Source organism: Mobula hypostoma, chromosome 13 (assembly GCF_963921235.1).
Source record: "Mobula hypostoma chromosome 13, sMobHyp1.1, whole genome shotgun sequence".
NCBI lineage: Eukaryota > Metazoa > Chordata > Chondrichthyes > Myliobatiformes > Myliobatidae > Mobula > Mobula hypostoma.
Genome location: NC_086109.1, coordinates 73452196 through 73465350, shown reverse-complemented (window position 1 = coordinate 73465350; position 13155 = coordinate 73452196). Strand labels below are relative to the sequence as shown.

Here is a 13155-nt window from a genome sequence, read left to right as displayed (position 1 = left end):
TACTGAGGTCTGCCTCGCAACCTTTCAAATTGACTCAGGGCCGATGACCCTCTAATTCCACAGACTACATCTAACTGGATCACAAAAAGCAGTCAAGAATACTGCGGCATGCGGGCTGCTTAAATTCAAACAGCTGCCTACTATAAAAACTCTGGAGATGGCCTTTTCTTTGTCGAAACTTTATAGCTCTTCTGAAGTCCCGTTCAAGGATGTCTTCAGTGAAGATGAGAAAATTACCTTTTTCATGCTGTGAAGCATTCTGAAGTTCTGATCTTAGCCACATGCCACAAACAACTAAATTAATAACAGGAATTACTCTAGAAGTAGAACTTGAAAATGTGCTTATTCCATAGGTATTCTGTCATTTTTCCTCGGCGTCTGACTCAGATATACAATAACTGGAAGATTTTAGAACTAAGGTGCATGCTTCATTTCTTTAACGACCTGCAAAGGTGCTTTTACTGTTGCCATGAAAAGGCAGGGCAGGTATCTGTAAGGATAAATCAGGGCTGGGGTTGATGAATGCTCAAAAAAGCAAAAGTAAGCAGTTGTCATACATTCCCTAAATGATGTTCAGTTCAGACAACATGACATAAAATGTCATAAAGTGCTATTTGTTCCTATCAGTAAGAACATAATTGCTTAAATTAGCTATATCATTCAAATATGGTTTTGAACTTTGTATCTGTGAAATTATCACCCTAATTGTTACTACCACTGCTTTACACACAGTTTTTAAAATTTCAATATGCATTTTAGACCAAGCTTTCAACCTGCTTTGCCCAGTTTTGCTGAGTTTCAGTCAGAAGGAGGAACTTCCCACCCCATTTTTCCCCTCCCCACCCCCAGTGCATTTCCACATTTTTGGTTAAAGATAAAAGTCATCAAATTACTTTTAGAACATGTTTACAATTTTATGAATAACAGTTGGCTCAGAAATAGAAACTGATCTAAGTAACAAACTACTGTATTTCGTGCTTGAGCAGAATGGGGGATGAATGCCATCCAGAACAGCTGGTAATACTCTTGAACTACCACTGGCGGATTCATTTGAAGAGGTGACCATTCTTGGGAGGACTCTTGCCCATCGTACGCATACATTGGGACTGCTTTCATTGGCGACTAGCACCATGCAAGTGACATGGAGGGATAGTCCCTGAGCTCTAACTATTTCAGTCATGCTGCCTTACTCTCCAAACTATTGAATGTTAAAGTCCTGACAGCAAGGAGAAATTTCTTTGTTTTGGTAAAATGAAACAGTACAAAGACATAAAGTTAGTTAGTATTCTTAAAGCTTAAATCCAACTATTGTATGAAAAAGTAGCCAAAAGGATACAGTTTCTTTAAGTCTTGTGTTCATGTTGCTATATTTACATTCTTAGCAAGTTCCAAAATGTTTAACTGCTGTTGAAGCACTTTAAAATATGGTTACTGTTGTAATGTTGGAAACAGAAACTATCTTCTAGTGCATGGCAAACTGCCAAAGTGAGTAATGTGTTTTTTTTTGTGGCACCGAATGAGGAATTAACATTTAGTTTCATTCTGAAATGTAGGTTTGACTATGGGCATTGCCTCATGTACTTAAAGTACTTAGCTAAAGCACTAGCCACTATAAAAGATTTTAGACTTCTTTAACCATTCAAATGTCTATATCTCTGTTCCCCTCCTTTTATTCCCCATGATTTTCTACCAGCTTAGTATCAGCATCTGAAAATTTACCAGTTTCTTTGCATAAGCTATTTGTGACTATGTCTGCCTGATCATCACCTCTCCTACCCCTAATTTGCCTCTCAACAAAAAACTTCCATCAACCAACCACTGTAAAGACTATAGCTATTGTGTTTATCTTCCATCCTCTGCTCCCCCAATAAAGCTCTTTTCTCTGGTCATTGGCTTCTTTCCCACGCCTGGTAATTGTCCAGAGGCTGAATCTAATAGCTTGCATCCGTGGTGTCAAATCAAGTCTCGAGGCTCAGGCTTCAAATTGAAAACTACTGATAACTCAGTGCTTTCATGGATACCCAGTTTTGAGCTACCTTACTCATGTTGAATCCATCCCATTTAGTGGAGTGATCTGGATGACAAAAGCAAAACTTCGTTGTGACCAAGATACTGGGCAGTGTCTGTTTCCAGTGCCATTCTGCCCTGTGTATCTGTGACTGGTTGCTTAGTTATGACGAGGGCAGTCCTCAAGGAATTAGCCGTTTTTTTTTTCTCCCAGGGGTGATGCTAATGTGCTGCTGAGTTGATAAATATGGAGTTCCACTATCACAGTTTATTTCCTTCCCTTGTCAATCTTGGTCCCTCTTTCAACCCGTATTCAATTTGCTGAAGTATTGGTTCATCAGCTGAAGTGATATGATAAATGGTCATTGGGTAATGGTGCCTGTGATTAATCTTCCAAACCTCTGCACCTCACCACATCTTGTTTACTGTTCCAAGGTGCCTGTTAAGTTTTACTTTCCTAAGTGTTTGGCCATCTAAGCTAATGTCTTTTTGTGTGAGCCCGTGCTGAATTTTGTTAACATAGTTGTGAAACACCTTTTGGCAGGAAGGGGGTTGTCTTCCAATGCGCTAAAGGCAGATTACTTTTGGTACTCTGGGCCTTGTGTGTTGGTTAAAATAAGAAGGATACTATTATCACTTGACGTAACCCACTTTTGTTTAGCTGGGTGTGAGTCAATTATTTATAAGTTAGATGTTTCTTACATTGAACTAGTGTTGAACATTAATACGGTGAATCCTGGTTAATTGGGACACATCGGGAATACATTTTAGCCCAATTAGGCGGCTGCCCAGTTAGTCGAAATTTCATTTCATATTTACAAACATATTTTTTAAAAAAACAGACTGAATAACAGATTATATATTTAAATAAAATACAGAACAAATTAGAACATTACCAAAACTACTACAGTGCTATAAAACTGTATATCAGTTCTCAACAGTTGCCCAGGGAGGAATTAATCCAGTGTATGATGTTGTGTTCTTTTGATTGACTGTAAATGAACAAAATCAGTGCAGACACTTTGTGCAGATAATGGTCTGCCTTCAAACAATTCTGTCAACAATTGCATACTCAAAATCTACATTTTTATTGTAACATTTGGGATGATTGTTGATACCTTCAAATTCTTTGGAGTTCCTAACTTGTTGAAGTAGTGAAATGCTTTCTTTTTCACTTCCGGCTGTTTCTGGCATCTCCAAGCCTGAATGCTTGAAACCACAGTGAGCAAAGCAGTTTTGAATTGTCTTATTGTTTATTATTTGCCAACTATCAGTGACAAAAATCAATGTCTTTTGACACAAACACACATATGCAAGTGACACTATTGTAAAAACTGTTTGTCTCTAAGCATGGTGCAGTGTCTGATGGCCACACAAGTACATGTGACTGGCGCTAGTTAGAAACTGTTCAGCAACAGTCTCCTGTCCCAATTAAATGGCATAGTGCCCCGAATAAACAAAGGGAATCCTGCAAACACGAGGAAATCTGCAGATGCTGGAATTTCAAGCAACACACATAGAAGTTGCTGGGGAACGCAGCAGGCCAGGCAGCATCTCTAGGAAGAGGGTCTCGGCCTGAAACATCGACTGTACCTCTTCCTAGAGATGCTGCCTGGCCTGCCGCGTTCACCAGCAACTTTTAAAGGGAATCCCAACTATTTTCTCAGTGTGTTTTTTTTCTTTAAGAGTTGTCCCAAATAAGTTGCTTCCCCAATTAACTGATGGCCCAGTTAACAGGAATTCACTATACATTCAAAGAGGAGAAAGAAGAATGCAAGAGAAATCATTACTACTATTCCACCGAATCTCAACTTGATGTCCCTAAAGTTTATATGCACATACATTGCACTTGCAAATACTTAGAAGGTTTTGTTTCACAGGCATTATTCTTATGTTGTATAATAGGGTTCTAGAGCAAAATTCATTGTCAATAGTGTTCTAATTTATCAGGGAATAACTATTTAGGGTTTGGCAGTAAGCTAACATTATTATCTACCTGAATTAACAACAAAGAAACAAATCAGCCCGGATCCGAGGGAGGGAGAGAAAAATCAATTGGCTTACTCTTTTGCTTAGACATTGCTCCAGGCTTGAGGATGACTTGCTTCCACTGTTGGTTTATGGGTTTTTAGATGGCTGATGAGGACAATGAAGGAACTGCAGTCACTTCTCACAGTTTTGAGTTAGTGCAATTCTTCGGCCACTTAGGCAGAGCCATATGCGCAATGTATGGCCTATAGCTCAATACCAGTCTGAATGCTTCCTTTTTGCTTTGAGTGGCCCCAGGAGTTAGTGGGGCAGTGCATTTCTTCCCTCTCCCCCTCCCCCCCCAAGGAATCCTTTGGGTTTTGTCAGAGGAGGGTGTTAACAAGCAAAATAATTTGAGTGCATGCTCAGTGTCAGGTTGTGAGCAACGTAATGGAATAAGAGTAGGTGGGGCCTTAAGCATGCGGTGTTAGTTCACTGTGACTACTACTTGTGTTGTGCCTTAGATTAAAAAAAATTATACTGAGTCTTGTAATAAGACTTTAGAACTGATTGTTCAGCTTGACTAAAAAGATTTTAAGGAATATCTGGTCAAAGGAGAGGCGAGAATTCATTCTAGGCCTTGAGGGAAGGAACTTTAACTCCTGATGGCCAATGGCTGTCAGTGTTGGAGTAATTACATTTCAGAACCTTGAACTGAAGGAATGCAGAAACCTGTATTATTGGAATGTAGCACTTGCTTTGATGTAGCAAGTGATTAATGTTTTTACTCTGAGAATATTTTTCAACATTCACATGACGATTGATTTCCAGGCCCATTGTTTCCAGATCCAATTGTTATAATTCTGAACTTAGTATATTCCCAACCATCTTTCAAAATCTATTTGGTTAATGTGAAAGCCACTACTGTTAAAATGTAAATATTTGTACCCATTAACTAATACAGCACTTAACCATAATGCCTGTTTATGTTGTCATAGTTTCAATGGGCATTCTATAGCTAGATGCGATAAACTGCAGGTCATCAATAATGGATGGTTTTAATTGGTGCCACAATGGGTGATACACTGAACTAGCAGGTGTCCCCAGGGGTCACTTTTTAATCGAGATAAAAAGCTGTAAACTTACTGGATGCCTGCTGCCAAGCTATTCTGTTCCATTAGGTGCAATGAACAGTTGCACTTGGCAGAAAACATTCAGTGTATCTTCATGAAGACTGCACCTTGGTTCCATGTAGCATTTTTAAAAATTTCTTGAACATTTTCTTCTCTGTATTGCTAAAACTAAATGTTGGATGTGTAAGAGTTGCTGCCATACAAATCTGGATTAGTTGGAAATGAAAATGGATTAATGTTATGCCAATTTGTATTTGCTTATTTCTCATAATATATTTCATCAGCAACTTTGACATGTTGGGTCGCACATAACTTTAAATTTCTTAAGCTAACTGCACTGACTTCTATGATCAGCTCTCCATTGCCTTTGTGAAGAATTTGCATATTCATTAAGTGCACCACTGGAACGAATAAAAAATTGGCCACTTACCCCATAACTATTAATAAACAATCAAATAACCTGTTTCTGACTCTTAGTCTGAGTACTTGATTGTTGATTGTGCCAAAATCAATTTCTAGTTTCGAAATATTCTTTTCCTCGCGTTTAGCATTCCCCTTCTATCAGTTCAGTCACTTGTGTTTTATCCCCACACATGCACTCACTTATTTTAAAAGAAAATGTAAGTACTAAACAGAATATGTCCTATTCTACAACCTTTTCTTGTATGGTTTAAAATAAATTAATTTGAATTGAAAATCAACAAATCATCAGGTAGAGAATTATGAAGTTTGAAAGTCTTTTGGGTTCTGTGGAGAAGAATCCAGTTATAAGCCTGAAGGCGCACACTCAGCGATTCAGGAAAAGCTTCTTCCCCTCTGCCATCCGATTCCTAAATGGACATTGAACCCTTGGACACTACCTCACTTTTTAAAATATACAGTATTTCTGTTTTTTGCACATTTTTAAAATCTATTCAATATATGTAATTGATTTACTTTATTTTTTTCTCTCTTCTAGATTATGTATTGTATTGAACTGCTGCTGCTAAGTTAACAAATTTCACATCACATGCTGGTGATAATAAACCTGATTCTGATTCTGAATCAGAGCTACGTGTTTATATTTTATCCCTTTGAGCTTTTGCTTCAAGGCATCTAACTTTGAGCACTTTTTCCATTGTGATTGGATAATAGGATACATTCTAAATTTAGTTTTGGTTTACCTTGCCAGCCTTCTATGAGAGAGTGGCTAAAGAGAAATATATTCCCTAGTTTGCTTTGGAGCTCGAATTGGACACATGCATAAAGTTAACCTGTCTGCTAGGACGATTTGTTATTTATCCCGTTAGTTTAACATCACCAAAATTAGTTGCTGAAGTTCCCCATTGAGATCAGTATTCCCCCCTATCAAACTAATATGCTACAGCAGTGAAAAAGGCCAAGTGACAATCAATTTTTCATTGTGCCGGTTATTAATGGTTGCTGGTTATTGCTGTCCTGTTCAATTTGCTGCAGCTGAACAAGCTGATGAACAGTGGAAAATTAGGAATACCCAGTGAATTTCTCATTAATGTTGATTTTTCTGCCCTTTGAAAGACTAATTATTACTATTCCACAAACATACTTTTTACATAATACAGAATCATTTTTGGTGGGTGGGGGATACTCCTGTAGACCCTCCATATGCCTTTGCTTACTCCTTACAGCTTTCCCTTGGTTTACTGTCAGTCATGCGAGTCCTGGGAGGAGACTCAGGAATACTGTCGCACACTGATGTAGAAGGATTCTTCATTGTTGTTTCTGTAACAGTTTTGTTTGACCAGTCAGGGTTGTTAGCCCTGAGCTGAACCCCCAAACCTGGAGCATTGGTGGCCTCTCCCCTTTGACCTGTTTGGCATGGGTGATCCTACCAAGAGCTAAAGTATAAAGCCCTGACTCCTGCCATTATAGCTCTCTGGGTCACTGAGGCACGCAAGCCACAGCAAGGTTGTGGGCCACTTTGAGGTCTTTCATTACGGGCCCTGCCTTTTCTGGATGGTCCCAGGGGTGATATTTAGTGTTGTCAGGATTGGGTTTATTATTCTATAATATGTTGTATAATTTTATTATTTATCTATTTAGATATACAGCGTGGACAGGCCCTTGCGGCCAACGAGCTGCTCCGCACAGCAACCCACCTATATTTGACCCTGGCCTAGTCACAGGAAGGTTTGCAGTGGCCAGTTATCCTACTAACATTTTTGGAATGTTTGAGGAGGCCGTAGCGCTTGGAGGAGACCGGCACGTTCGTCGGGGGGAGCGTACAAACTCCTTACAGACAGCGTCATAATTGACCTCCGAACTCTGACACCCTAAGCTGTAATGGCGTCGCACTAACCATTTGTTGTTTTGAGGCAGCAGTACAGTCAGACATAAAGTAAACTGTAAGATATAATTTAAAAAAAGGTGAAATATTTAAATGAGGGGGAACCTCTTCACTTAGAGGGCGGTGAGAGTGTGGAACGAGCTGCCAGTGGAAGAGGTGGACTCAGGTTTGATTTCAACACAAGAGAAATTTGGATAAATACATGTTTGGGAGGGGTATGGAGGGTGAAGATGCAAATTGTTGGACAGATCAGCCATGATCTTATTGAATGGCGGGGCAGGCTCAACGGGCCAGATGGCCTACTCCCGCTCCTATTTCTTATATTCTTATGTTCCAAAAATTAAGGTGAAAACTTCAACTTTGGCAGGGTTGCACCAATCTGTGAGGAATAGAAGAAAATTGGACAAAGTTGCATGGATTTTGTAAATAAATACTAACTCAATGTATTAATAATCAGTTTCACAAGTACCATTTAAAAGCCTACTGATTTTGTTTTAACTGAGCTTTTTGGAAGCTTTATAATAACAGATCAAGGTGAAGGCCAGACTGAACTCTGAATGGAATCTGTGGCCACATGAGGACGGAATGTGCACTGTTGTGTCAACAGTTCATGGTTTCACCTCTCAGTTTAAACATTTGAGCAAAAACCCAAGTTACTGTCATTTCGGAGTGGCATTCAGTTGAGGCACAGTTTGTTGTGGCAGTCGGATGTAAGAGATTACATGGGACTGTTTAGAATATGAGCAGCAGAGTACATATGGAGTCCTAACCAGTGTTTGTACCATAATTAACATCTGGTTATTTCCAACATTTGCAGTTTTCTGCTTTTTGCTTTCTGACTTGGACTTCTCCTTTTCCGTTGCCAATAAAACCCCTGATGCTCCGCAGCTGTGATGTCATGAAGCATGCTGAGCAGGTGCATTAAGTAATCAGCACATACAGCATAACAGGAAAGGAAAGGGCACAAGTCTAAGTTAATGCCCTAACAGGGTGCAAAGAAAAGATTAGAGTCGGTGCACATGAACAAAGGAGAAGCTCAAACACTTTTTTTGGTTTTATTTAACTTAAAATGTTATATCTGAGGGAAATAAAAGCCTCAAAGAAAAATAGTTTTCTGTTGGAGCCAAGTTTGCAAGCAGTACTTCTGAATTGGACCTCAAGAACAAAAATGAAACCATGTTAGGTATTTTATAATGAATCTGTTTTTTAAGTTCACATTAATTCACTTAATTTCCCTTAATTTTTGGAAGTATGCAAAGACATATGGAGGGCCTCCAGGAGTATCCCCCACTCACCAAAAATGATTCTATTATTAAAAATGTATAAGCATTTAATGTACCTCTTCAATATGGTCAAAGTGAAAAAAAGAATGCAAAACGGCATAGGCTGCAGAGACGGGATGAATCACTAACCACAATTTCAGGAGGGCTTAAAATACATAACCACAAAAGTCCAGAAGCTGCTGTCAGCTTAATGAAATAATGATATTGAATGCTAATGGCTTTGCCATCATTGCAATCACATTTTCCTCGGTGTACATTGCCTTTTCGTTTGCTGTGATCAGTTTTTGGAATTATCACTATTATTTTAAATCCTTTTTCCATGTTGACCACTCCAGTACTTCCTTAAAATATTAACCCTTTGCATGTTCATGTAATCATTCTACTATTGAAGTCATTTCTTCAGCAATCAAGGCACCTGTCTACTTCTGTTCTTTTAACTCTTTCAACCTATTCCCTGAAATTTTCCACTTTGTTCAATTTTTGTTTGCACCACGTTGAAAGTGCTTGATAAATGAAATGTCTTATTTGTTTTTAGTGCGTATAACTTGTTTATAAAAAGCCCACTGGCAATAAGATGAGGAACTGGATGATGAAGAGAAAAATGGTGTGGACAATAAAACCAAATCAAAAATAACTCAAGGATTAACTTAATTTGTTCCTTGCAAAAATTGCATTCTTCATTCAGCTAGTTAACTAAAGATTGAGTGATGTATGCTGATGCAAACAAATGGTTGGTGGATCTGCAGAGAGCAGCTTGCAATAAGTCGCCATGCTCTGGTGCTATCTTGATGCATTTGAGTCTTGATAAAATGTCACCATCATCAATAATTTAAAAATTTCCCAATGTTTATCTCCTTACTAATGGGATGTTGTCAACATCCACAGAAGATTTTTGCACAGAAAAATATCCAATAAAATCACATTCTATAAAAGGAAATAATATTTTGCTCCAATATATTTTCAAGCAGCTTTCTAACATTTAGGTTTATGATATTGATATATTTTTGCTTTACTGCCTGTGGTTGCATTTCGTACCATTTTCAGAAAAAAAAATTACTTCTCAAGCTTTCTCTCCTATATCCTGCATTGAATCCAAGCTCTGAATCCCCATGTTCAGAACTTTTCGAACCTCCAGCAAGTATCTGTTTCTAATTAGTTTGCAACCATGGGTCCACTCCCCCCTCCCACCCACCCCTCACCTCCAGGATACAGCAGGGTTCAATTCCTGTGAACCTTTTCACAAACTGAACAGTACATAAGTTGGAAATTCAGCTGCAAGCTGTGTTCCCACATGGCAGAAGGTGCCTACAGCAGCTGGCAAATCCATCCCACCAGTTTCCCAAATGATTGTCCATGTATATGGGCTGTATATAAGTCAGGCACTCAAACTGGGGAGAACCTGGACCTTCTGTGATTTAAACATCTCTACCAAATTACCCTTGAACATTTTCTGTTATAATGTGAATACCCCCAATTATTTTCTAAATGTTTATTTTTTTTATTTGTATTCCTTTATTAGTGTTATTTCATATCTGTATAGTAGCTTTTTTACGTTTGTAAATTGCTTTGCCTTTGGAATGCTTCAATTTAGATTTGATTTGTTCTATTGTCTATAAGATTAAAAAGAAAAGTGATGTAAGTTTGTATAATAACTGCTGGTCATTAACTTCATGTTAGTTAACTTCATATCAGTGAACTGTTGTTCACTAACATCAATATTGCTTCAAATTTATGCATTATTATTGCCTTTTTTATTCACTCTAGGCTTTGAAAGAGGGGAAATAAAGCTGAACAAGTCCACAGGAAGATAGTTCATGAGAGAAATCTGTACCATGCACTAGAACATTAAGTACTGACAAAACTACAATTCTACACTGATATCTTAGAAAAAAGAAGTTGAAGATGGGGCGGAAAAAGATTCAGATTACAAGGATCATGGATGAGCGTAATAGACAGGTAAGAAAATAGGTTTTGGAGATGTGTGGGATGGGTTTCAGTACACCTTCAGACTTGTTCACCCAAGTTCATTTCCATGTTACATAACATCCTGACTTGAAAATGCATTGTTGTACTTTGGGTCAACACCCTGGAACTCTCAAATGAATAGCAAAACTCCTAAAGGTTGCTGTAGTTGAGAGCATCTCAGGATAAGCAGTAAATGCTGGCTTTGTCAGCCAGGGTCCCATGCCCATGCCATGAATGAATTTAAAAATAAAATGGAAACACAAAGCTTAAATCATCAGAGTTCATGTGCATGTTTATGGTACTATCACACCAAGCAACCAGAGGAACTCCTTCCACTGAAATCCAATATGTTGTGTGCCACTAGTGTAATGCCTTATTACTTTTGAAACTTGGAGTTTGAGTTGGTCTGGCTGAATTTTGTTCCCATGTTTATAATTTTAATTCTGCTTTCTTGAATTGGACTCTTTTTTTAAAAATCAGCTTAATTTCTGATTAATTTCTTCAAATGTTTATCTGACTTTTGGCTAAATTCATTCACATTTACCACTTCAAGTCTTTTTTTTGCCATATATTTTGTTAACTCTATTCATGAAATCATAACAAAAGTTTGTTGCTGAGACCCATGTGCAAGGCTTTGTCTTGTTATAGAAGGCTGCTCTTGGGCACTGTGCATCAACAGCTTACAGTATGAACTTGTGTATACTTTTGTACAAAAGCAGGGAACAAGTTCTTAAATACTGTGATCAGAGCCATACTTTTTTTTTCCTCTGTTGGAAAATGGGTACAAATGACATGGAATTTTTATGTCAGATTTTTTTTCTCTTTGCCAGCATTCTAAAATAAATTTCTATATCTTTGACCTTTATACTTCACAACTAAACATCTAATGCATTTAAACTTGTAGTGTAAACTTATTGGGGACATTTTTTCTCTCTCTCTCTATTGAAACCTATACCTATATATTTTTTCTATATTTTTCTATGAAACAAAGTACCCAAAATGTGCCAGATTTTACTAAGTTTAACCATTCCTGATATGCTCACTTCGCACATTGTGCCAAATTTGCACTTCATGGAAATTGATGGGGGATGCTGTCAGGTAGTAGATTAGGCCCCTTAGAAAAGATGTACTGAAACTGAAGAGGATTTAAAGGTGTTTCACAAAAATATTTCCAGGATTGAATGGCTTGTCATATGAAGAGGATTTAATGGCTCTGGGACTCTATTCACTAGAATTCAGAAGAATGAGGGGTGACCTCATTGAAACCTATTGAATGGTAAAAAATCTTGATAAAGTGGATGTGGAGAGGATGTTTCCTGTGGTAGGAGAGTCTAAGACCAGAGGACACAACCTCAGAATAGAAAAATATCCTTTTAGGGCAGAGATGAGGACAAATTTCTTTAGCCAGCGAGTGTTGAATACATGAAATTCGATGCCACAGGCAGCTGTGGAGGCCAAGTCTTTACGTATATTTCAGTCAGAGGTTGATAGATTCTTGATTGGTCAGGGTATGAAGGGAGACGGGGAGAAGGCAGGGGATTGGGGCTGAGAGGAATAATAGATCCGCCATGATGAAATGGTGGAGCAGACTCGATGGGCCAAATGGCCCAATTCTGCTCCTATATCTTATAGTCTTATGGTCTTATTAAGTATGTCCCTTATTAACTATTCAGATCCGTCCCTTTTTCTCTGACTTATTGATTAAAATTATATTTTTTTTATTTCTTCCTCACTAGATATTGGGTGCTTCACATGCAATTCTGCTCCTTCATTTGGGAAATTTTACTTAGCCTAGCCATATTAATAATTTTCTGTACTTTTGTGATTTTTGACCTTTCATGGACTTAAGTTTCATTGCTCAGTGTAACTTTATTGCATTATGGCATATTACAGTATATTGCTGTCTGAGATGTGAACATTTGAGTGAAATGCTTTTTAAATCAGTTTGGCAATTCATTTAGGATATTCTCATGCTATTAAACTGGAGTCAAATCAGTTTCAAAAGGATGCTAAATTACAAAGGGAAATTGGTAATTTGTTATGAGGGATTAAATTTAATTCACGAATGTGGGATTCTATTTAGGAGTTCAGAATTCTGAAGCTAGAGTCACATGTGACTTTTGAGATAAAGGTGCAATGAAATGTGTACCTTTTTCTTTACAGTTGACAGCATCAATTAGAATAACAATGTTAATGACGTTCAATGGGATTTTGTATTTTATACCAATCAGAAAAAAAATGCCAAACACTGTTTATTTGTACTATGACCAGATTTTAATCAACTGTCACAATGAGATAACTTAAAAACTACAGAAAATGTTTGATATTTTGAGCAAGCAGTGACTTTTGTCTATTGCACTGGGTTTTAAACAGTGAATTTTGATGACACTCTTGGAATTTTCCCCCAGAGAAACTATCCTTATCCCAGTAGTGTTTTAGTCGGGGAGGGAGCATGTTTTTAAAAAAAAAAAGTACAAGTACATTTTGAACATAG

At 37.8% G+C, this 13155-nt stretch overlaps 1 protein-coding gene across 8 annotated transcripts in view; it reads left to right on the top strand.

The window, feature by feature from the left end:
• mef2aa (myocyte enhancer factor 2aa) overlaps positions 1-13155 on the top strand; it is a 197366-nt gene that overhangs the window by 63916 nt on the left and 120295 nt on the right. For all 8 annotated transcript variants that reach the window (XM_063065924.1, XM_063065922.1, XM_063065930.1 and 5 more), the window contains one exon: positions 10461-10652. In XM_063065924.1, the coding sequence (XP_062921994.1) occupies positions 10599-10652 (54 nt within the window). In that variant the 5' untranslated portion in view covers positions 10461-10598. The remainder of the gene's footprint in view (positions 1-10460; positions 10653-13155) is intronic.